This window comes from Oryzias latipes, chromosome 17 (genome assembly GCF_053564925.1).
Source record: "Oryzias latipes strain Hd-rR chromosome 17, Olatipes_Hd-rR_3.1".
NCBI lineage: Eukaryota > Metazoa > Chordata > Actinopteri > Beloniformes > Adrianichthyidae > Oryzias > Oryzias latipes.
In genome coordinates, this window is record NC_136253.1 from 25,741,005 (window position 1) to 25,764,061 (window position 23,057).

The 23,057-nt window shown below is 39.1% G+C and overlaps 2 protein-coding genes across 3 annotated transcripts; both read left to right on the forward strand.

Annotated features, from left to right (window-relative positions):
- The first annotated feature begins 1,365 nt into the window (after positions 1 to 1,365).
- On the forward strand, positions 1,366 to 7,901 carry copb2 (COPI coat complex subunit beta 2). Its single transcript, XM_004079160.4, has 22 exons — positions 1,366 to 1,535; positions 1,981 to 2,118; positions 2,240 to 2,326; positions 2,613 to 2,739; positions 2,825 to 2,973; positions 3,250 to 3,396; positions 3,546 to 3,645; positions 3,766 to 3,908; positions 4,040 to 4,239; positions 4,357 to 4,467; positions 4,570 to 4,658; positions 4,748 to 4,854; positions 4,936 to 5,079; positions 5,248 to 5,378; positions 5,572 to 5,779; positions 5,923 to 6,033; positions 6,136 to 6,350; positions 6,427 to 6,565; positions 6,679 to 6,816; positions 6,924 to 7,001; positions 7,137 to 7,268; positions 7,465 to 7,901. Exons 1-22 carry the CDS (start codon positions 1,533 to 1,535, stop codon positions 7,558 to 7,560), a joined length of 2,793 nt encoding a protein of 930 aa, XP_004079208.1. The 5' UTR covers positions 1,366 to 1,532; the 3' UTR covers positions 7,561 to 7,901.
- Positions 7,902 to 8,599: 698 nt separating this feature from the next.
- LOC101157324 (segment polarity protein dishevelled homolog DVL-3) lies at positions 8,600 to 23,017 on the forward strand. 2 transcript variants are annotated; one of them, XM_078935641.1, is made up of 15 exons: positions 8,600 to 8,727; positions 10,827 to 10,896; positions 12,545 to 12,660; positions 13,443 to 13,555; positions 14,717 to 14,852; positions 16,082 to 16,172; positions 16,273 to 16,342; positions 16,527 to 16,666; positions 16,920 to 16,996; positions 17,168 to 17,235; positions 17,308 to 17,457; positions 18,464 to 18,595; positions 18,811 to 18,978; positions 19,147 to 19,350; positions 21,806 to 23,017. In XM_078935641.1, exons 1-15 carry the CDS (start codon positions 8,615 to 8,617, stop codon positions 22,165 to 22,167), a joined length of 2,010 nt encoding a protein of 669 aa, XP_078791767.1. In that variant the 5' UTR covers positions 8,600 to 8,614; the 3' UTR covers positions 22,168 to 23,017. The 2 variants fall into 2 exon arrangements, with proteins under 2 accessions (XP_078791767.1, XP_023820925.1); XM_023965157.2 differs by having other exon boundaries at positions 8,633 to 9,272.
- The last annotated feature ends 40 nt before the right edge of the window (positions 23,018 to 23,057 follow it).

The window sequence follows — 23,057 nt, forward strand, 5'->3', positions numbered from 1 at the left end:
GATGCTGCAAGCATGTCCGCTTTCTGTGGTTTTGCTGTTGTGGTAAATGTGCGGTGGTGCAGACACAGTTCATTCATCTTTTGTGTCACCGCTATTTGTTTTTTCTCAGAAACATTTTGTTACCACTTCAGGCTTGAAATTGAAAAAAAGTTGGATAAAATATGATAACCTTTACTGTCAATGTTAATAAATGTCACAATGGCAACTCATTTGTGACATTAATTCAATCAGGCATGTTTAGGAGCCTTTATTGCCCACAGAAAATATATTATTTTTGGGATTGTGAGGCTCCTAAAGCTCTGGTATCTTCTGTCAGAGGACAGGGCAGAAGCTTATAGACACGATGACCTAGGAAGGTCTTTCCATTATACATAAATGATGAAGGGTCTGCAGCAGTTTGACATCCAGGTGGCATTTTTCTATTGTATTTCTTTTTAGAACTCTTCTAATTGAATGTTGCTTAGATGAAGCCATTAAGAGCCACCAGGTGGGAGTATTGGGTTGGGCTTATGCTTTTCTGCTACATTCCACTAATGCTGAATCAGTATTTGCCACCTCTGACCATGTTGCCTTTGTATTTAGTGAGGTTCTGTAAACCCTACCATTCTTTTGTTGGGTTGTTGTCAGCCTAGTGGTCATCCTTTTTCAGTTTGTGATCTATTTTGGACAAACCTCCCCTTAGGTTCCCTCTCACCACACTGTTCTGTTTGTAGTTACCAGGTTTAAAGACTGTGTCAGAATTAGCATTTAAGCAAGAGCTATATGCAAAGGTATTTATAGGTATTTAGATGATGCACATTTCTATGAACGTCAGAAAAACAATTAGTTACTAAACATTACATTACATTACAAACATTTAAAGATTTAAATATTTCTGTTTGTAAAATTTTTACAGAAATACATTTTAAATCAGATACATTGTTTAGTTATTATAAGAAACAAAGAACAAAAATATCAGAATAATTTATATTAAAATAAAAACAACATTCTCTGCACATAGACTAATTCCCATCACAAATAAGCAACTTATGCTTGAATAAATACACAATTTCAACAATAAAAGAATATCTGTGCTATCTCCTTCTCTGTGTACTTGCACAAATTGTAGGCTATCTAGAATATGCAAAGCCATTTTTTAATTTGACCATAGTTTATATGCATAAATTGTGACATATATGCAGTGGATAAGTAATATCCTGTATTTAAATTCATTAAAGTTACCGTGTTAATAAACTTCCTTTGACCATTTAGCTGATTCTAAATCATTCTATTCTTGGTTGGGTTTTTGAACGATAGAACAGGGATTCTAAATTGTTGCTCTATCATGGAAAAGTTCTATCAAAGGTACACCGAAAACTCTCAGCTGGCAAGTTGGTGTCACGTCATCACTTCTAGAACGCAGTTCTCGCGATATTGTGTTTCAGGAAGTTCCACGTCAGTACCCAGTGCTCACTGAAGTCGCTGGATTCAACCCCGATTGCACTGCTTCCAAAATATTTTCTGGTTTAGTTGCTACTACATAGGAGTGAAACATGGTAAGTCGTTTCTAAAAAAGCATTACGTGTGTGTTTGTTGTAGATATAACACTTTAGTGATCAGGATGTTTGATAAATAAGACGCTAAATAGTAACTTTATGCTAAGTAGCATAGCAGAGCTAGCTAGCTTCGTCGGTTTTAACATTAAAGCTTGACATTGGCTGTGACAAAAACGTCAATATTTTTGTTTGACTTTAAATGTGTGCATTCTGTTAATAAATTATGTGATATGATTTTTGAAATGCCACGAACTCGTGATGGTACTGCGATAGTTGCTACCTAATGTTAGATTGAAGCCCAGCCATGTTGTGTTGGTAAACCTAAGTTACATATATATAGACGCTAATAGCACTCACTCACTGAATATTTAAGTATTCAAACATATGACGAGTCTAAAAACCTTTTTCGGGGCCAAACATGCATTGTTGCCTTTTGTTTCCGTAGCCTCTGAGGCTGGACATTAAACGGAGGCTTACTGCCAGATCAGACCGTGTGAAGAGTGTGGATCTTCATCCAACTGAGCCATGGATGCTAGCTAGTCTGTACAACGGCAGCGTCTGTGTTTGGAATCACGAAACGCAGGTGAGGATTGTGGGACCACCCGTATAAACTTGTGTCACATATTAATAGTGTTTTGGTTCCTGCTGGAACACTACTGTTATTTATGTTAATGACTATTTATGTGTTGATTTTCTTTTCTTAGACTCTTGTCAAGACTTTTGAAGTGTGTGACCTACCTGTCAGAGCTTCTAAGTTTGTGGCGCGGAAGAACTGGGTCATCACAGGAGCTGTGAGTAGAATTGAAATTGTTTACCTAAGGATTTCAGTACTGAAAGTTCTGCACTGGATTAATACATCGATAGACCTTTAGTGCCATTGCCCCAGGTACAAATTAATTAAAATGTCTGTCAAAGAATCTTTATTATATTTAAAAGGATCCCTGTAATCTTACATGAAATGAGATGAAAGGTGTTTATATTTTGTAAAATATGTGTGGCATTGTCACATTGTGGTTGCTGTTTTGACATACTAAATACTATTAATGATTGGCCGTCATTTATCTTCTTTCTTTTTAGGATGACATGCAGATTCGTGTGTTCAATTACAATACCTTGGAGCGGGTCCACATGTTTGAAGCCCACTCTGACTACATCCGCTGTATTGCTGTTCATCCAACCCAGCCATACATTCTCACCAGCAGTGGTATGCCAATGACGATAGCAAACTACAATGTTCAGACGATGAAGTTTGTGTACACGTATGAACATGGTTGTTGGTGTCTGTGCAGATGACATGCTGATCAAACTTTGGGACTGGGACAAGAAGTGGACATGCAGCCAGGTGTTTGAGGGTCATACTCATTATGTTATGCAGATCGTCATCAACCCCAAGGATAACAATCAGTTTGCTAGCGCCTCCCTTGACAGAACAATTAAGGTAGGTGCCAACTAATGGTGGAAATTTCATCTCTCTAGGATCTCTAGCTTTGAATTTTTATTCTGAATGATAACTAAAAGAAATCTCAAAATACGCTTTTTAAATAAGGATTGCTGCTTTGATCAGATGATTGTATTATTATTTTTCAAACTAGCTAAGTATTTCTAAACATTTGTAATGGCAGAATATATATCTGTTTAATGAACTGAGTCGCACATCTGTACGACTTTTTTTTCTTTTAAATATTAATTGGGGCATATTCTTGGCATTGCAAAGGTTTGGCAGCTGGGCTCTTCGTCCCCCAATTTCACCTTGGAAGGTCACGAGAAAGGTGTAAACTGCATTGATTACTACAGCGGAGGAGACAAGCCCTATCTGATATCAGGGGCTGATGATCGCCAGGTCAAGATCTGGGACTACCAGGTTAGACTAAAACAAGTTTTTTTTTTTTTATCTCTTGCAGGTTTTTTTTTAAATCCTTAAAAATATCAAAGATGTTTAACGGTTTCGATTAAAATGTTTTGTTGTGTATTGTGTTTATACAAAAAGCTAAACTCTACTTTGTTTTGTAGAACAAGACCTGTGTTCAGACACTGGAGGGACATGCCCAAAATGTCTCTTGTGTCAGCTTTCACCCTGAGCTGCCCATTATCATCACCGGCTCAGAGGATGGTGAGCAAGAATCCTACTCGCCCCTGCACACAAAGCCATACCCCTGCACACAAAGCCACACACAAAGTATAGCAGTGGCATCATTGCCTAACAGACCGTTGCACAATCTTTTATTTGTAGGCACGGTGCGGATCTGGCACTCGAGCACTTACCGTCTGGAAAGCACGTTAAACTATGGCATGGAGAGAGTGTGGTGTGTTTGCGGCCTCCGGGGCTCCAACAATGTGGCCCTGGGATATGATGAAGGCAGCATCATTATCAAGGTAATTATTTAGATTCAAAACAAATTTTACGAGTTTTAAAATGGAGGCATCTGTGATTAATTTTGTTTTATAACTTAAGTAAATCAAATAAATACAATTATTTCCCTTTATTTACTTCCACTGTTGTTTAGGTGGGCCGGGAGGAGCCTGCCATGTCTATGGACACAAGCGGCAAAATCATCTGGGCTAAACACAGTGAAGTACAGCAGGCCAATCTGAAGGCAATGGGGGATGCTGAAATCAAAGATGGTGAGAGACTACCTCTGGCTGTTAAAGACATGGGCAGCTGTGAGATTTACCCCCAAACCATCCAGCACAACCCAAATGGAAGGTACAAATGAAGTCACCTTAAAATTCTATTGTACATTTATTCCAGAAACCATGATCTTTGGTCATCAAAGTAGTTCTGACCTTGTGTGTTTTTTTTCTTTTTCTTTTAATTCACCAGGTTTGTTGTGGTGTGTGGAGATGGCGAGTATATCATCTATACTGCTATGGCTTTGAGGAACAAGAGCTTTGGCTCAGCTCAGGAGTTTGTTTGGGCACACGACTCTTCAGAGTAAGTTTGCTGTTTTTAAAGGTAGATTTGACCGATGGTTTTCTGCGCTAAGCCCTTTGTGTACCTGAAGTCAATCTCTACGTACACTTCTTTTCTCCACAGATATGCTATCAGAGAAAGCAACAGTGTGGTCAAAATCTTCAAAAATTTCAAAGATAAGAAATCGTTTAAGCCTGATTTTGGAGCAGAAGGTAACTATTATCATAGGCTAGAGTCTCCTTTTTAGAGTGCATTTAAATGTAACAGTGATTGACTGGACATGTGATTTGTATTTTTGCAGGGATTTATGGAGGTTTCCTGCTTGGGGTGAGGTCAGTGAATGGTCTGGCATTTTATGACTGGGAAAACACGGAGCTCATCCGGCGCATTGAGATTCAGCCCAAACATGTAAGAGGAATTCACTCGGATTATAATTCCCTGTAATCTGAGTATCCTCCTGATGTTTTGACCTGCCCCTCATGCTTTCAGATCTTCTGGTCCGACTCTGGTGAATTGGTCTGCATTGCTACAGAGGAGTCTTTCTTCATTCTACGCTACATGGCAGAAAAAGTTGCTGCTTCCCAGGAGAACAATGAAGGAGTGACAGAAGATGGGATTGAAGATGCCTTTGAGGTTGTTTTATTTTGGTTAAACTCTATGTTAAGTTCTTGTTTTACTGTCAGTGGTAGAACTATTTGTGAATTCCTTACTTTATAATCACATAGGAGAAACATTGTTGTCAACAATGAAAGCGATTTAAAAATGTATTTAATATCTTGAATGTTGATTTCATGTGCTTAGGTCCAAGGGGAGATCCAGGAGATTGTTAAAACTGGACTCTGGGTTGGGGACTGCTTCATCTACACCAGCTCTGTAAACAGACTCAACTACTTTGTGGGAGGAGAGATTGTGACTATTGCTCACCTGGACAGGTAAGAACACAATAAGTCGTCAAGACTTTAATGGGATTATTAGAATTGTCGAATACGGTAATAGCTCTCCATGGTACAGAAATGTTCTCTAAGTCCACCACATCTAGACATGAATGAAGTTTTAAGCTTCAGTTTAGGGGTTAAGAATTCTGTAGCCCTTTTGACAGTTGCCTTTTTGCCTTTCTGTCTGCAGAACCATGTACCTGCTGGGTTACATCCCAAAGGATGACCGTCTGTACCTGGGAGACAAGGAGCTCAACATCGTCAGTTACTCACTGCTGGTCTCTGTTCTGGAGTACCAGACCGCTGTGATGAGAAGGGACTTTGGAATGGCAGACAAGGTGCTGCCAACTATCCCTAAAGAACAGAGAACCAGAGTCGCACATTTCCTGGAGAAACAGGTAAAGAGACGACAAAACAACTGTTTTTAAGTATTACTTGCCTTTTATTTCATGTTTAACAATATTTCCAATAGAGTTGGTTGTGATATCCAATTTTATTCAGATTTCTGCGTGCTAATGGGTTGGATTTATTTTTCCCTCAGGGTTTCAAACAGCAGGCGCTAGCTGTGTCCTCTGACCCAGAGCACAGGTTTGAGTTGGCCTTGCAACTGGGAGAGTTGAAGATTGCCTACCAGCTGGCTGTGGAAGCAGAGGTATGACTTCATGCTGTCCTCACAATCGGCTACAACGATCCGAATTGTTTTATGTGTGTGTTTTTGATGTCATTGCTGAATGTTTAATTCTGACCTCTGCAGTCGGAGCAGAAGTGGAAACAGCTTGCAGAACTGGCGATCAGTAAGTGCCAGTTTGGTCTGGCCCAGGAGTGCCTGCACCACGCTCAGGACTATGGCGGCCTGCTTCTCCTCGCCACAGCCTCTGGTAATGCCAGCATGGTGGGAAAGCTGGCTGAAGGGGCAGAGAGGGATGGCAAGAACAATGTGGCCTTTATGACGTACTTCCTTCAAGGGAAGTAAGTACTAAATGTGAAACTGCAGATAAACTAAAGTGTCACTGTGGGCATTCTAAAAACATTTTCTTAACTTTAGACTTGATCAATGCCTGGAGCTTCTGATCAGGACAAACAGACTACCAGAGGCTGCCTTTTTGGCTCGCACCTACCTGCCTAGCCAGGTGTCCCGTGTGGTCAAACTGTGGAGAGAGAGTTTATCCAAAATCAACCAGAAGGTTTGTTTGGAATTACCGTAGCTTGATGCTTCTGTGGATGCAACTTTGAGTTAATCAGACAGATTTGGAAGTTTCCTGTTCATTATTCTCTTTTATTTTCTTCCTATTTGCAGGCAGCTGAATCCCTCGCAGACCCCACAGAATATGAAAACCTGTTCCCAGGCCTGAAGGAAGCCTTTGCAGCAGAGCATTACCTGAGAGAGACCTGCGTGGGTGGCTCCAGACCTGCTAAAGACTATCCACTAGTCACAGTGAGTTCTATTCTTTGTGACAAAAGTTACAGAGTGCATAGTTTTAAAGTGACTAAATAAAGTGAATGTTTATGTATTTAAAATAAGTCTATTTCTGACACTTTTAGCCCAATGAAGACAGGAATATTCTGGAGGAAGCTCAGGGATACGAGCCCAAAGGCACTTTCATTCCCTTCGTGTCTGAGGTTTGTTTACAGCACTTTGCTTCTATTGATCCAATTTCTTCTTGTAACTGACTTGAGCTCTGTAGCACTCTGGAAAAGTGCTCTGCCAGTTTACATGTTTCTTTAATTTTTTAACTTTACTGCATTTATTTCCAGACAAAAGACAGCGAAGAATCCAGCTCAGTCGCTCCTGTCATACTTTCACAGCCTGAACCCCCGGCTCCTAAAGAAGCTGAAAAAGAGCCAGAGGACGACCTTCCTGATTTTGCACAGTCAGAGAAAGAGAAGGTCAGGCTTTTTTTTGGTGTTTTTATAAAATTTAGATTTTATGAATAAACTTCAAAAAATTGTATCTATTCAGAGCGCATTTGTACTGCAGGATGTAGAGTCCTCATTACCACGTTTCAAATTTGTTATCTGTTTGCAACATTTATCCAAAGAAGCAAACAAATGCTTTAAATGTTTTTTTTTTGTCTCTCCGTAGTCTCTGGATGAGCTAGAAGTGGATCTGGACAACATGGAATTGGACGACATCGACACCACAGATGTTAACCTCGATGACGATTTCTTAGAAGATTGAAACCTGCCGCTTTTGCGCTCCCAAACTTTCTTCAGAACATATTTAAATGAAAGGGACCAAATCCCCTTTCCCCATTCTTTTTTTTTATTGTATGAAAAGTGTAATATTGCCATGTTGACCTACCGCTTTTGAAAGGATTCCTTTAGAAGATAATACAAGTTCTGTTCTGTTTTCCAGAAGATTAAGGTGGGGAGGTTGTAACTTCTCCATTTTTATGCCATTTATTGATGGAGACTTAAAAGATTTTCTGTCTACTATACATTGTTATTCACATTTTGCTTTGTGTTGCCTTTAATGCAAATCAAAGTTGATTCAGTCCAATAAATTGTGGTTGCTGTACAGTTTTGACTGTTATCGTTCTCCTTAGGCTTCAAACTTTGGGGGAGGGTCTACAGAAGCAAAATACACAACTAATAAGGGGTGATTTTAGAAAAGACTTTTTTTAAATTTTAAATGCCAGTTTCAAAAACATCAAGTAAGGACTTTAGGTATGATTGACTTCTCTCATTGCTTATGGGCACATTAAAACTACAGATTTCAAAAATCAAATCTGAGATCAAGCTTTTATACCTTAAATGTATATAAAAAATGGAATTTGGGTGTTAAGTATTTTACTTTCCCCATTAACAGCAGGGCAGCACTGAGATCTGTCAACAAGGACAGGATCACTGACAAGAATGTTGCACTTAATTTCTGTATATTTGTTACTAAAACATTTCAATTTCAATTAAAAATATATTTTTCTTTGAATTTGGTATCAAAACCCCATTGCAATTTAAAATAAATTTGATTTAGCTTTATTTTATGTGAGATTGAATTGTAATTTTTCATAATGAAATCTAAGTTGCAAAAGGCCTTTTCAGATTGCAAGCCTGATTTGCAAATTAAATTGTCAATTTAAAAATATATTTTAAAATAAAAAAATTAATTGTCAATTCAGAATTTAAAACAAAAAACTTCCGTTGATTTATTTTAGTTAGGATTCACTTCGTGAAACCCTACACCACAGCTTTCTCCTCTGTGACGTGGTTCGTGCAATTCTACTCCTTTCCTGATGGTGTCGCTCTTTTCTAGAACAGGTTTTAGTATTTTCCCTTTTCTTTTTTTTCTCAGTTTCGTGTTCAACAAAGTGCAGAGGTTGGCAAAGGGACGAGGGAGAAAGCTGTTGTGAGAATGACATTTTGAGAATCTTTGTTTGCCATGTTTTCCCAGACCTTATTGTCTTTTTTCGGCGTTTTTAGCAGCTTTGTGAAAGTTTACAGAACCCGCAGCGAAAGCGATTCACGTCGGATGGCGCTGGTGGTACACTTTTAGACACGACAGACAGGGAAAATATTTATTACCATTCCACAGAAAGAGACCCGTTTGTCTATCAGCAGCTGTATAAAATCAGAAGCAAAACTAAAAAGAACTACTCTATAGGACCAAGAAACCCAAGGAAGACCACGGGACAGCCTCCACCAGCGCCACGGGGAGTAGGGGCCCGAGAGGGAGCCTGCCAGGCCCTCGGCTTGATGTACCCAGCCTGCCTTGCCTTAACCACAGTCCGGGATGGGGGAAACGAAAATTATCTACCACCTCGACGATCAGGAGACGCCGTACCTGGTGAAACTGTCTGTCCCGGCAGACAGAGTCACTCTTGCGGACTTTAAAAATGTCATCAAGAAACCAAATTACAAATTTTTCTTCAAATCGATGGATGATGACTTCGGGTAACTATTAAAGAGCGGATTTTCTCTGTCAAGAACTGAAGGAGTCAGTGAAATATGCTTTTCAGGAAGATTTTGCTGTGCGATTCCTTGTTTGTTTTCCCTTCCGTCGACTTCCCATAAATACGGCTTTGACATTATTAGACTATATTATTTGCTAACCTTTTGCTCAGCTGTTTCTTTGTTAGCTAGTCAGGCTTGTACCGTTAGCTGATCTGTTCAGCGTCCAGCTCTCGTTTGTTTACATTGCGCGTGTGGCTAACGTATACGCCTCGCGCTTCTTCAGATTTGTCTGACCAAGTTTGGTATTATTAGTCAGTGTCATAAACACACGAGAAAACCCCAGACTGGCTTAAACATTGTGTGGATTTAAAAGAAGTACTAGTTGCCAACCTCAGTGCTGTCAGTTGCTGGCTAATGTAGCATCCATGCTAGCAGGACGGTGTCAGAACATGAAGGGCCACTTTGAGTTTGGTCCAGACCCGCAGGCCCCTGCTGTTGTTGTCTATTAGCCCGAGGAATGCAGCGTTAGACACAAGAATGTCCTGTTCATCATGTTGGCAGCTTTATAAGCATGTGTTTTAGTCTTTAACAAAGGGGAAGAAAAAAACAGAAAGCCCCTGAAAATGTAGACTATCCGCGTCTATCCAGACAGCCAGTGCGGTCTTTTTTAAACCCTTTTTAGTCAGGTTTTCACACTTGCCCTCATAAATACAAACTTAGGGTGGGACAAAACCTTTAATTGCTGGGGCTAGCTTTTTCTTTTTAAAATCTATTTACATTTTGAAAACCTTAAAGTCTTTTTTTTTATTGCACTGCATAGCTTCAGTTACTTGATTTTAAAATCTACACCCCTTTTGGTAAAGCAAAAGCACAGCACAGACATTAGGAAAGCCAACCCTCAGCTTTAGTCAGTTTACTGCATATCAATAAAAGATATTGGGCATTTACTTGGAAAATAGAGATGCTGACACCTAAAAGAATGGTGCCTTATAGAGTGCGGGTTAAAATGACCCCACCTCGTCTGTAACAACAGGACAGACAGTTTATAGCTCTGTGAAAAAAATAGACCAGGAACACAACAATTAACTTAAAGTACAAAGCCCAACAGAAATCAACTGGAAAGGAACCAAACACACAAAAAGATTTTGTTTCCTGCATTTTTTATTTTATTTTAAATTCCTTTTATGCATTTCCTCCAAAGAAGCTCTACTTTATTATGTAGTCAGTTTCCTATGTGATATGTGATTGAGACCAGTTGGTTTTGCACCACATGAAGGACTACAATGCTTTTGACTTCCTGGAGTGCTGAAAGATGTCTGATGGAAACTTTACAGCTGTTTTCATTCTTTAGACACTGTAATACACGAAACATGACTGCTATCAACCACTTTTTAACCCTTACATATCTGTAATAATACACCTTTGCTGCTTTTTTTCTTCATTTTATTTTAGACTTGTTCTTAGTTCTCTATGAAAATGGAATGAATGCATTGCATCAGTTGGTGTTGTTCATCTCATGTTCTTGTTTCACTGAAACCTTTGCTTTATTCACAGGGTGGTAAAAGAAGAAATATCGGATGACAACGCGAAGCTGCCCTGTTTCAATGGACGTGTGGTGTCATGGGTATGTTCAAAATCCAGAATAGATGTTTTTGTGTGTTTTTTATAAACCACTGCCAGACAATTCGTTTGCAACTATTACAAGGATTTCCTTCTGCTGGACCAATTCTAGAGGGACTTCAACCTACCTGTGTGTGTGTACAAGAACATCACTATCAAACTATGATCTCCAGCATAATACAAACTCCTTTTTTTTTGTTATAAATGTTTTACAACTTTTGGGGATAAACAGAAATCCTGCATTGGCTTTTAGACAAAAGATTTGGTTCTGGTTAACAGTCTGTTTCCTTTTAACACTGAAATTGGATTAAAGACAAGTGAAATCACAGGATAGCGGTGGATTGCTCATTACCAAAGGGTCCTACTGTGTGTCATTTAACAAGAAAATTGAATATCGCAGAGAGGAAGGCTGGAGTTGTGAGAGTTTTGTGGGTTGATATGAAAATGCTAATATTATACTGTGTGTTTGTGATTAAATGTTTCATTTGAGAGCCATAAACACACCATGATTGCTAGATATGTTGCTGTGTTTTTTTAGCTTTGTGGTCAGGTTTGTATTTTTTATGAAATTTTAAATTCTTTAGGGTTGTTACCCATTTTTTTCTGATATACTAGGAACTATTATTTTAGATTCATCCGTTTGTTAATCTCTAGCACTCATCTGTTTTGTCAGTGATGTGGTTGGTTGATCCCAAGGGAGCCATTATTCATCACAACAGTCCAGCACACTGATTTCAGCTTGACTGCACTTTATTGCAAGAAAATCAGTTGATTTGCGTAAACTTTGTCAAAAATGATTAGATTATTGTCTTCCTTACTTCCTGCTGAACTTTCTTAAAAGCCAAAAATGTTGGTAGTGAAAGAAGTCCTTTGCTAATGAGGTCATAAAACGCTGTTATGGATCCACTATTGGAGCAGTTCATTCTAATTTATGTTCATTTCTCTAATCTTGCCAGTGAAGTATAAATTTCATATTCTCGTTATCAATTACCTGATAAACTTAAGCTTTATTAGATAATGTTGCTTCATTCCAGGACAGAGTAGTGTTCCTTCCTGGCCGACATGCCATCATTTAACCCGTTTCAATAATCTTTTAACACGGATAATATTTTAAAAATGTGTTGAAGCTGACTCAGATTGAATTTGTGCTTTATATTTGAAAGTATGTTAAAAGATGAATTCTTTATTTGTGGATTACTCGAACACAAGTGTTTTATTTATTAATGTGTAAATTTGCTTTGAATAAATTATTTGGGACCTTCACAAATGGAATGCATGTTCTCTTTACTGGTCACATAAACGTGAGTAACCGAAACTAAAGGAAAGAAAGTAGACCACCTTTTTTAAAGAAAAGGTCCAATTTACTGGTACCACGCCTTCATAACAGCTGTTGTTTTCTGTTGAAAGCTATTTTTCCTATTTACTTGGTAACCTAAGCAACACCTTTAAATACACAAACATTAGGTCTTGGCCCAGGCTATTTCTTACTCAACTCAAATCCAGAGCACCCTTTGTATAGCTTTGTGCCGTCACAGGTTTTGTGTTTCACATGTAAACACCGTCACAGATTGACAGTAGTCTGTACTCGAGCTCAATGTGCCGTGTCTGTGTTTGCCTTATCTGCATGACTGATCACTCTCCGACTTTCCCAGCTGGTCTCTGGAGACGGAGGCCATGCAGACACAGGCTCGGTTGCAGATAGCTTGGAGCCGGCTCCACCTTTGGAGAGGACAGGGGGCATCGGAGACTCAAGACCACCTTCCTACCAGTCAGTACATTTAGACATTACTGTGTGGTTTTGATACTTTTCATTTTTTCTGTGTTGGTAGAAAATACCTATTTTTTTTTTTTACTTTGTGATCACAATTTTTAAAACCAAAGTTGCTTGATTTTCAGAATAATTATGAAATCTGTAGGGACCTATAGAACCCATAGAGAAAAGGGTGGATTCAAGGAATCAATACAAAATTATAGTTGTCCATTAAAAAGTCCCAGTCTGTCCTTAGCTGTGCTTTAAAAGTCTCACAAATCCTGGGAAAAAAAAGAAAGTACCATTTTCAATCTTCTAAACAAGAACACGATAGTCATTGGAACATAGATAGATAGATAGACAACTTTATTTATCCATTTGGGAGGTTCCCGCATGGAAATTGACATCTCCATCGCATACAGCACTATAAGACATAATCAGAAAAGTAAAAACAGTAAAGACATTTTACATTTCTGCAAAACAGCATATCAGCACATGAGCATAGCTCGTTAAACTAAATCACGTCTGTCAATGCATCATCTAGTTTCTCCAAAATACTCTGCAACAAGATTGCACTCTTCACCACTCTGGATCTAAAATAAACATCACACCCACAGCAGACTGCTATCAGACTCCTACAGTTGGCTGTAAATATAAACATGTATTCCTGTGATTTAAAAAAAATAATATATATTTTTTTATTATTAATGAACTTTGCTCATCTGACAAAAATCTGCGTACAAATCTCTAGGATCTTAGTCTCATTTTAAAGCAGCTTCTTTCCTTTTGAATGTTGAAAGTGGGAAAGCAGCAAGCGGGCGGGACAGCTTGGACAATGATGCAGAGACTGGCTCCATGGCGTCGCAAAGGAGAGAGCGGGAGAGGCCAAGACGGAAACACACAAACGACCACGGTCAGAAAGATGTCCGCCGCGTCTGTTGCTTTTTTTTGAAAATTTCTTTGATCTGTTATAAATCTTTTTCATGTCTTTTTCAATGATGGTAATAGTTTATTCCAAATGTGTTTTCATGAACAAGCAGGAAACCCTGGAAACCAAACTGCAGAGTTGAGCTTTCTTCTCATGATCCCCTTTCAGATCTGCACTGCCTGTTATGTCTTGTATTCTTTTCTTTGATTTCATGGGATATGAACTCACTGATGTTGAGCCTATAAGATGCCACCTCAAGCGTTTCCAAACCATGGTAACCATTCTGTGTCATGTTCATCCGTGGACAAGTCTAAACCACTGAAGGTGCACTGAAATAGTCACTTCGTTTGGCGTCTGGTCAGCTGTTTAGAGCAATCTGAAAAATTCACTCTGATGAAAATTGTGTTTTTGGTGTTTTTAACATGTTCTTGTAGCATTTTTCTGATGATTAAGGACATGTATAAAGAACATTAGGCTTAACAATTAATTTCTGAGTATTTCTTGATTCAAATTGTTGTGAATCAGGAGTAGATTAAAAAATGCTCTTCTGAACAAGATTTGTTGGAACAAGCACCTGCTTTGAGCTCTCAGCAACAGGGAGGGACAGAGTGGGTGGGGTTGCTCTTTTCCAATGGTTCACGACACAACTACAAGGCAAATTTCTAATGAACTACTGCCGCTCTGCAGAAACTATGTCCTAGAAAATGTCACAGGTTTTTTTTTAGATTTTGGCTAAAATGGCACAATCATAATTAAAAGACCATTGGGAACATTTAAGATGATTGGAGTGGGTCATTAAAAAGTACAATAGTTACCTGTAGTGCTATGATATTTTCTTCATGTCTGAACCGAACAAAGCTAAGAAGTCTTAAAGGCTTCCCACCTTTGTCTCTTTATAAATGGGTGTTTTGGAGTGCGCCCATTTCCTTTAATTTAACTCAAAACAATGCAGAACCTAGCAGAGCCTTTTATGTAATTTTAGCACGTTATTTTTGGCAAAAGGTTTGTTTCATGTGCCTGGAAAGACATAGGAGAGGTTTTCATCAGGTGTGGTTAAAATCAGGCCTGTCTTGGGTCAATGACATGATGGCCGCATCTGATTGGTCGTCATAGTGAAGCTGTGATCTGTTGGCTTTTGTGCTGCAGGCGGGCGGCAGAATGGGTACACATCACGGGCAGTGGGGCGCGGCGGTCCAGAATACGACAGCTGTTCGTCCTTTATGAGCAGCGAGCTGGAATCCACTTCCTGTTTTGATTCTGAAGATGACGATGCAACCAGCAGGTGAGGCGTCCCAGACCCAGACTGATTACCTGTAGTTTAAAAAAGAATAAAACATACTTCACTCAAATCAGTGGTCCCCAACCCCTGGGCTGTGGACCAGTACCGGTCCATGGGACAGTCGGTACCGGGCCACAGAGGAAAACAAAAAACCCACATATTTTCTATTTCATTCATAATCTGATTCTCAAGGAAGTTTATTTAGGAAAACTGCTGGATTTCTCCTGACCACATCTGAATCATTCTTGACGAAGTTCAAGTTGCTTAGTCACGGGTTGGAAATACATCCACCACTTTAATAAAGTACCGTCCGCTAAATTGAAACCCCCAAGCTTGCAAAGCTAACTATAACAAACACATTTGGAAAGTTTCTTTTCTAAGAAAAGAGTCAGTGAGGAAAAAGAAGAGACTTTCGCTTTCAAATAAAAGAAAGCTGCATTTAACAGACAAAAACCTGGATCAAAATATGGATTTACTACGACAGTTGTTTCCACACACCATAATACTAATAATGCATAATGTTCCGCAACCGTCTGTTACGAAGATGCTGCTAATAAAGTTACTCAAATAGATGATTCTTGTTTATCGTTACACCGGTTTTAGAGACCATTTTTATTTGATTTTTCCAACGCACCATAAAAGTCCAAAGCTGGTTTAAGTTTTTAGCTTCTAGATCAAATTTGAATGGTTCCTACATAAAACCTAGTCTATAAATGAAGTTTAAACCAGCTACAGAATTTCTGCTGAGCTTTATCCACAAACGTTAGGGGGAACTGGAGGCTAAACTTCAGGCTAGTACAGGCCAGTCCATGAAAATATTGTCTGACATGAAACCAGTCTGTGGCCTGGAAAAGGTTTGGGACCACTGACGTAAATCATTAACAAAATGCAGTTGTTAAAATTGGTTGGAAAACCTTGTTTTATTATGGGGAAAAAAAATTCTTAAGAGATTATGCTGATGTTCCATTTTGTTGGTTAATAGATATAGAGAAATGTCTACTAGAAAAACAGTGCTGTTTTAAACCCAAGTTCTTTATCGATTGGCTTTTAAGTGGAGTAATTTGCTATGCTGCATATTAAGCAGTCAAGACTAAAACATGTTGAAAAGTCACAGCATGTTCAGTGTATTCACCCCATCCTGGTGAATGGATTTACATTCAATTATTTAGTGAATGACCCTACAGTCACCACATCAACTGCTTGTAGCTTTTAAAGTTCGTATTTCTCCCCAGGTTTAGTAGCTCAACTGAACAGAGTTCTTCACGTTTGATGAGACGCCACCGCCGTCGCCGACGGAAACCTAAGGCTTCCAACATGGACCGGGTGAGACACGGGACTCGCACGTTTGTTGGGACAGCAAACACATGTTGACAGTTTTTGTTTAATTCTCATCACCCAAATATCCATTAAACCTTCTGTCCAGTCTTCCTCGTTCAGCAGTATCACGGACTCCACCATGTCTCTTAACATCATCACTGTCACTCTTAACATGGGTAAGTTACGGTACTTGTTTTTATTTTTTTAAATGGAATAAACTTTTTTCCCAGACTTGCTTTGCTGAATATGGAGAAAGAAAGAAAAAAATGGACAAATTCAACAACTTTAATCCATAAATGTTGATCTTCAAAATTATTGTTTACATCCAATATTTACAGTTTGTTTTGTCTGCACTTACAGAAAAATATAATTTCTTGGGCATCAGTATAGTGGGTCAGAGTAATGAGAGGGGAGATGGAGGGATCTACATCGGCTCCATCATGAAGGGGGGAGCTGTGGCTGCAGATGGGCGCATAGAGCCTGGTGACATGCTGCTTCAGGTAAGCCAGGAGTTTTCGAAAAATGTTTTAATTTGAAACAAAACATTTTTTCTAAAACTATTTATTAGGGGAAAACTTGGTCAGTTTTAGCTGACACCATGTGCCGAAAATTGTCCACTTAGTTACAACGCAGTGAAAGCTGATCGTGGGGACATTGCAGTGTTAAAATAGGAATCTGTTGATGTTAAAAACAAAACATCATTTTAAGTAAAAATCTGCGATTGGACGTACTTTTGCATTTTCACCTGTGCAGGTAAATGATATCAACTTTGAGAACATGAGCAATGATGATGCAGTGCGAGTACTGAGGGACATAGTACACAAACCAGGGTAAGTTGAGCAGATGAATTTGTAAAGCTGCATGTAAATGTTTTTTAAAAAAATGACTGAAAACGCTGCAGGCAAACCTATTCTGCACATTTTGCATTCTTTTTTGTTTTTTTCTATTTAATATTATATTGTTATAAATTATATTAAAAGACTCTATTTGGTTTATTCTAGCCCAATAACACTGACCGTTGCAAAGTGCTGGGATCCAAACCCTCGCAGCTGCTTTGCTTTGCCGAGAAGTGAGTATTGGCTCTTCATTTATTATTTTCCTTTCTCTAAAGGTTATATTAAAACACTTGTTTTAACAACAGGTGAGCCCATTCGGCCCATTGATCCAGCTGCATGGGTGTCGCACACAGCAGCCATGACGGGAGTTTACCCTCCATATGGCATGAGTCCCTCTATGAGCACCGTCACCTCCACAAGCTCCTCCATCAGCAGTTCAATCCCCGAGACTGAGCGTGAGTAAGAGCTGCCTGCTGCCTGTTTGGCTTGTGTCACAGCAACTTTCATTCTGGCTCTACCTAATCTTAATGCTTTGATTTTGTGTTCATTTCGGGGTTTTGGCTTTTCTTCTTACCTACTTGATTGCCACATTGTACCATTGGCAGGATGTGAAGGAATTTGGATTTCAGGACTTTGTTTTTGAGTTTTCAGCTCTGTCTGAGTAGTGTCTCTTCTCTGACACTATTAAAGTTCTCCAAGTGGGACCCCACCTTTAAACTGCATTCCTGAGCCTAGTCTCTGTTCCAGCTTTTAGCTTTACAGCTTCCATCTGCTCAATAACTCTTGTCTTCCTCACTGAGCCAATACATATACCAGAAATCTTCCTCATCAGCTGCTGGAGTAAGTGCCAGGGTTTGGGTTTGTTGCTAAAAAAATATATTTCTACTTTTCAGGTTTTTATTAAAGTTGCGTTGTGTTTTTTGCTTTACAACAAAACACATTTTGTAAAGAAACATGCTGTAAATGTATTTTTTAAAATCTTAAAATAACCAAACGTGTGGAAGGATTTAGCTCTTTCAGGTGCTTTTTTTGCGGGGCAGTTTTCAAAAGTGTTTTTTTCCCTTTTGCCTTGTGAAAGTTTCGAGGCTTTGTTCACCAAAGGCGCCGCTGATTCTTGCTCAACAAGAAGGGTTCAAATCAGAGGCAAATGAATGAAACAATTGAAAGAATCCTCTGTTTTTAAATACAGTGAAACTAAAGTTCATGAATTATGGGTTGAAGATTGACGTTTATTAATAAACCAACAAATGCTGCAGTCCAGTCCAACAGCTGAATTCAATTTAGTTTTTTGAATTTGGGTCAAGTCTAATTCCAAAGTACAAAAAACGATGAATATGTGAACAGATTTTTAACGGTTTATAAAATTCCTCTGCATTCAATCGTCAAAACATTGAAACTCAATAGCTTTTCATGTTGACAGAGACGATTAATCATTTTTCTGCATCTTTCTGTCTGTTTTAGGCTTCGATGACTTTCATCTCTCCATCCACAGTGATATGGCAACCGTTGCAAAGGCCATGGCCTGTCCCGAATCTGGCTTAGAGGTGCGGGACAGGATGTGGCTCAAGATAACAATCGCCAACGCCTTCATCGGTATGTTTCCAGAGAAGGAGCAGGATCCAGCTCTTGCCCTTTTTGTTTTTCAACGTGCATTCAGTCATATTTAGTTATTTGACAGATTATCCAAGCTCAAACGTTAGTGGTTATTCAAATAGTTCTGTTGTTTTAGTAAATACTTGGAATGGTTAAACCCCAAGACCTCTAGATCATTTGTCTTGATTTTTTTTTTCCCATTTGTTTTTTCTCAGGTTCTGATGTGGTCGACTGGCTTTTCCACCATGTGGAAGGGTTTTCAGATCGCCGCGAAGCACGTAAATATGCCAGCAATCTGCTGAAAGCTGGCTTCATCCGCCACACTGTCAACAAGATCACCTTCTCTGAACAATGCTACTATGTGTTCGGAGACCTCTGTGGCAGTACGTGGAAACTCAGCTCTTTGGTTAATTAGTGTCTGCTGACAGTGATGAATATAAAAGATGTTTTTCCACCCAAACTCTGTGTTCTCCACAGCATCTGAGAACAAATGAGGTATTTCTAAACTGTTGTAAAGCATTAAACTCATCCCTGCTGTTTTCTTTTTGTAGATATGGCCCATTTGTCTCTCCATGACCATGATGGTTCCAGTGGTGGCGCCTCAGACCAAGACACTTTGCCCCCTTTGCCCCATCCTGGTGCGGCCCCTTGGCCGATGGCTATACCTTATCAGTTCCCGATCCCACATCCTTACGATTTACCGCAGCCCTTTCATGGTGGACCAGGTGCTGGCAGTGCAGGGAGCCAGCACAGCGGTAAGGATCCTCTCAGTACCAACTGGTTTTACTGAAAGTTAACCCTTAGAAAGTCCAGGGTATCATTTTTGTCACTTTTTGAGTTTATATTTTCACCTGAAAAGCTGTTCTCTTTGTCTTGTTTGGTTAGGTGACACTCATTTGATTTATTTTATTTTCAATTTCACAATGCTGTAACAACACACAGGATCTAAATCCCCCAAAAAACAAAAAACCTATCACAGAAATCACAATTTATGTTACTTTTTACTAAAAAAAAATGTATAGTGTAACTTGAAAAACAACATAGAAATGTTGTAAACAACAAAGTCAAATGCAACCCTTCACAATAAAACACTGACAGTTTCTCAGCTGTTCGTGTTGCTGCTAAGCCTAACAGGTTTCAAAATAAGATGGAGAAATAAATCACTTTTTTTTTTTTAACAGCTGAACACACAGTCAGAACAAAATCGTATTCAAAGTTTGCCAAAACGGAGTAAAATGCAGCCAATTTATCAAATGTTTATATTCATATTTATATTCCCAATAGGATCCCACACAAATGTAATGTTTCTGTTCAGCTGTACACACAGGACAGCATCACAGCTCTGACACTCCCAAGCTGTGTGCTTCCTGATTCTGTCCACCTGAAGGCAGCATTTGCATTTTTGTCTGCCCCTGTTGGAGTCAGTCTCTCTGACGAGGAGCTCAGGAATGTGATCATCCTTCCTGCTCGTGGGAACACCACACCATCTCCGCCATGAGGTCTTTCAGTGCCACAGGGTCCCCTTACTTTGATCAGCAACTTACTTTGATCACACCATCTCACTGTTCACTCCTAACACCCAAAATCTCTCAAATCTTCCAAGGATCTCTGCTCAGAAATCTTTTCACTGACACCTGCTCCACCCTATTCGTTCCACAAAATCTTAGTGTTCACTCCAGCAACCAGCAATATGGAGTGTGTTGGGTAGTTGATGTGTTTACTTTATTACTCAATGGGTTAAGGGGTAAGTCCACTGGAACAAACGTGAACTGGCTCTGCCACATACAAGTCAAGGATTCATTGTAACACTGGGAGATGAAAAAAAAAAAAAAAAGGGCTATAAAAAGCAAAACCACATCTGGAATACAGTTTGAAGTCTCTGCTTTAGGGCCGGTTGAAATGGACAGTCAACATCTTGAAACAGGCAAAAATGCCTTTTACAATTGATCATGTGATTTGGACGCTCTGTCCATTCCTAAGAGTTGATCATAAATTCTACCAGATGATTTTTTTAAACATATTTTTATCTTATTGCATTAGTGGAGAGTATCAAACACCCCTGCTAGACTTCATTTACTTTAAAATGCTGCTGTTCATGGCAGTAAGCACCCAATAGATTCAAAAGTAACACTCAGCAGAATCTATTCAAACACATAACTGCAATAAAACATGTTTACCAGTCTCCGTTGCATTAAACCTAATTTCTAGTTTTAGTTTAGAATAACATACAAATATAAATTGTAATCCACACACCAAAAGTTTTTTTCTGTGTTCAGTGTTTTATATTGATTTCTTAAAAGACCATCAGTTTAGCTGCAAATATGTTGATTAACATTTTATAACATGATTTGAAAAAAATTAATTAAAGTTTACATTTAGATGTTTTCTTTTAGTGCCAATCTAGTTTAGTTAAAGATATATGGTTTACCATTTTTGCACCAATTTTCTATGATTATTTTTGCTTGAAATTCTTTCTTTTGGATTTTAATGTCATGATGGGTCTACTAAAGACATTTTATTAGACAAGTCATTCTTTTGGTTAAACATGCCCAACATACTGACTAATATTTCGTCATCCCATAAAATCACGTTGAATTCTTATAGAGCGTTCAGTCTCAGTTTTCACAAGGTATATTGTATGAAAACGGGGCATCAAATGCTGCTGCACTATGTTTTACATACGATACGTTGCACGGCCAAATAATTTCATATTTGCATGCCTTGTGTGCAGTGAGCTTATTGCTTCCATCCAACACAGCTGTTCTTTGAAAGCCCCTCCATTTATTAGTTTGGAAATTTAAACCTTTTTTTTGAAAAGAGCACTGCAAAATAAATCTGAAATATTCTGTTTAGAGTTAACATGCTCTTTACAAATAACATGGCTGTGATATTATCTGCGGGAAAAATGTAATAGAACAGGCAGATGGCATCTCGTCAAACGGATTTGGTTTGTAAACCTAGAAAATATGGAAAAATCTCAATCTGTATTAAATGTATGAACACCTGTAGATATTTGTGTGCTGTTTTGAGTCTGGAAGTTAATGAATTCTCTTAGCTCGTGATTGTACTGGTCTATAATAAATGCACTAGAAAAATTAGATCATGTCTGTGGCATACCCATGAAAAATAGTTTACTGTCATTAAAAAATGGTAAGATTTTTGGCTACTGCATTCAAACTGCAATGATTGTTTCCTATGCTTTATCAACAGGAAGCAGTGGCTCCAACTGCAGCAAGAATGAAGGTAGAAAATCTGGCGGCAGCGGCGGCAGTGAATCGGAGGTCCGAAGCCACAGAGCTCCCAGTGAGCGCTCGGTGGCTCCCCCTAGTGAGAGGAGCATCCGCAGCTCTCTCAGCCAGCGCAGTGCCAACTCCCATTTGCTGTCATATGGGCCCGGTCTCGTCTATGGCCCCCCTGGTTTACCGCCTCAGCCTGCACATCTGTCTACAGCTGCCCCCGGCGCCCCACAAGGCAGAGAGCTGGCCTCTGTGCCCCCCGAGCTCACCGCCTCGCGCCAGTCTCTGCGTATGGCAGTGGGAAATGCTGGAGAGTTCTTTGTCGATGTGATGTGACTGTAGCCTTCTGTTGGAGAAGAAAGTATTAGATTGGACTTTATCAAATAACAAGGCTGAGAAGGACAGCGTGACATTGTGGGAGTGGGAGATTAACAAGTTGGAAACTATGGCCTTGATTTCACTTTCCTTTATAGCAGTCCATTTTTTGCATGCCAAAAGAAAAACCTTCACCTCATTTGTGCTTCTGTTCTTAGTCATTTAGTTATAAGCGTCATACTTTCTTCAGTGAAGAAACAAAGCCTGGAACCAAAGCGCCTTTCACAGCCTCTGCTCCATGCGGGGAGACGTTTTGTGCAAGGACAACAAACAAGAGAACGGAGGGAGGCTTGGAAACGATCTGCTGGGGAAGAGGATGAAGTGCTTTAGCTTCCAGATGTTTTCTAATGTGTTCTGCTGTTTTCTATTTCTTCCAACCTCTCATCTGCCTTCCTGATCTGACACTACATGTCCTCATAGTGTACATCAGAAATGAGAAAAAGAGCCTTTTTCCTCCCTCTCTTGTTTGTGCACCTAAATTCTGACCTCAACCGAAGAAACTGAGCAGAAGTTTAAAAGAACTCAACCTGAGTCAGATCTTTGAATTGTTTAACACAAATGGAAAAAAAGTAGTGCAGGAGAATTTTTTTTTTTGCAGTAATGATGCATTTGTGTTATAATATTCATCATTTTCTAACCCTTAACCTCAGCGTTTAGCTCTATAGTCATTTTTACACAACACCTCAGCTGCTTTACCAGAAAATCATCAACCTGTTTTGTATAGTAGAAAATGTTTCTTATCAGACTTTTCACACTACTCTTTTACTGAGAAAGAAATGTCTTTTTTATTTATAAAGATAGTTTTATGATATATCTGTGTGTTTGTGTGGTGTTTTTGTGCGCACTAAAGA

Bases quoted from the DNA above. Each gene is read 5' to 3' on its own strand.
- LOC101157324 (XM_023965157.2), top strand. From the start codon at position 9,112: ATGGGGGAAACGAAAATTATCTACCACCTCGACGATCAGGAGACGCCG. The intron at 10,897-12,544 runs GTATGTTCAAAA...CGACTTTCCCAG, and splicing joins ATGGACGTGTGGTGTCATGG to CTGGTCTCTGGAGACGGAGG. The intron at 16,173-16,272 runs GTGAGACACGGG...CCTTCTGTCCAG, and splicing joins AGGCTTCCAACATGGACCGG to TCTTCCTCGTTCAGCAGTAT.
- copb2 (XM_004079160.4), top strand. The intron at 3,646-3,765 runs GTGAGCAAGAAT...TTTTATTTGTAG, and splicing joins CATCACCGGCTCAGAGGATG to GCACGGTGCGGATCTGGCAC. The intron at 6,351-6,426 runs GTAAGTACTAAA...TCTTAACTTTAG, and splicing joins ACGTACTTCCTTCAAGGGAA to ACTTGATCAATGCCTGGAGC.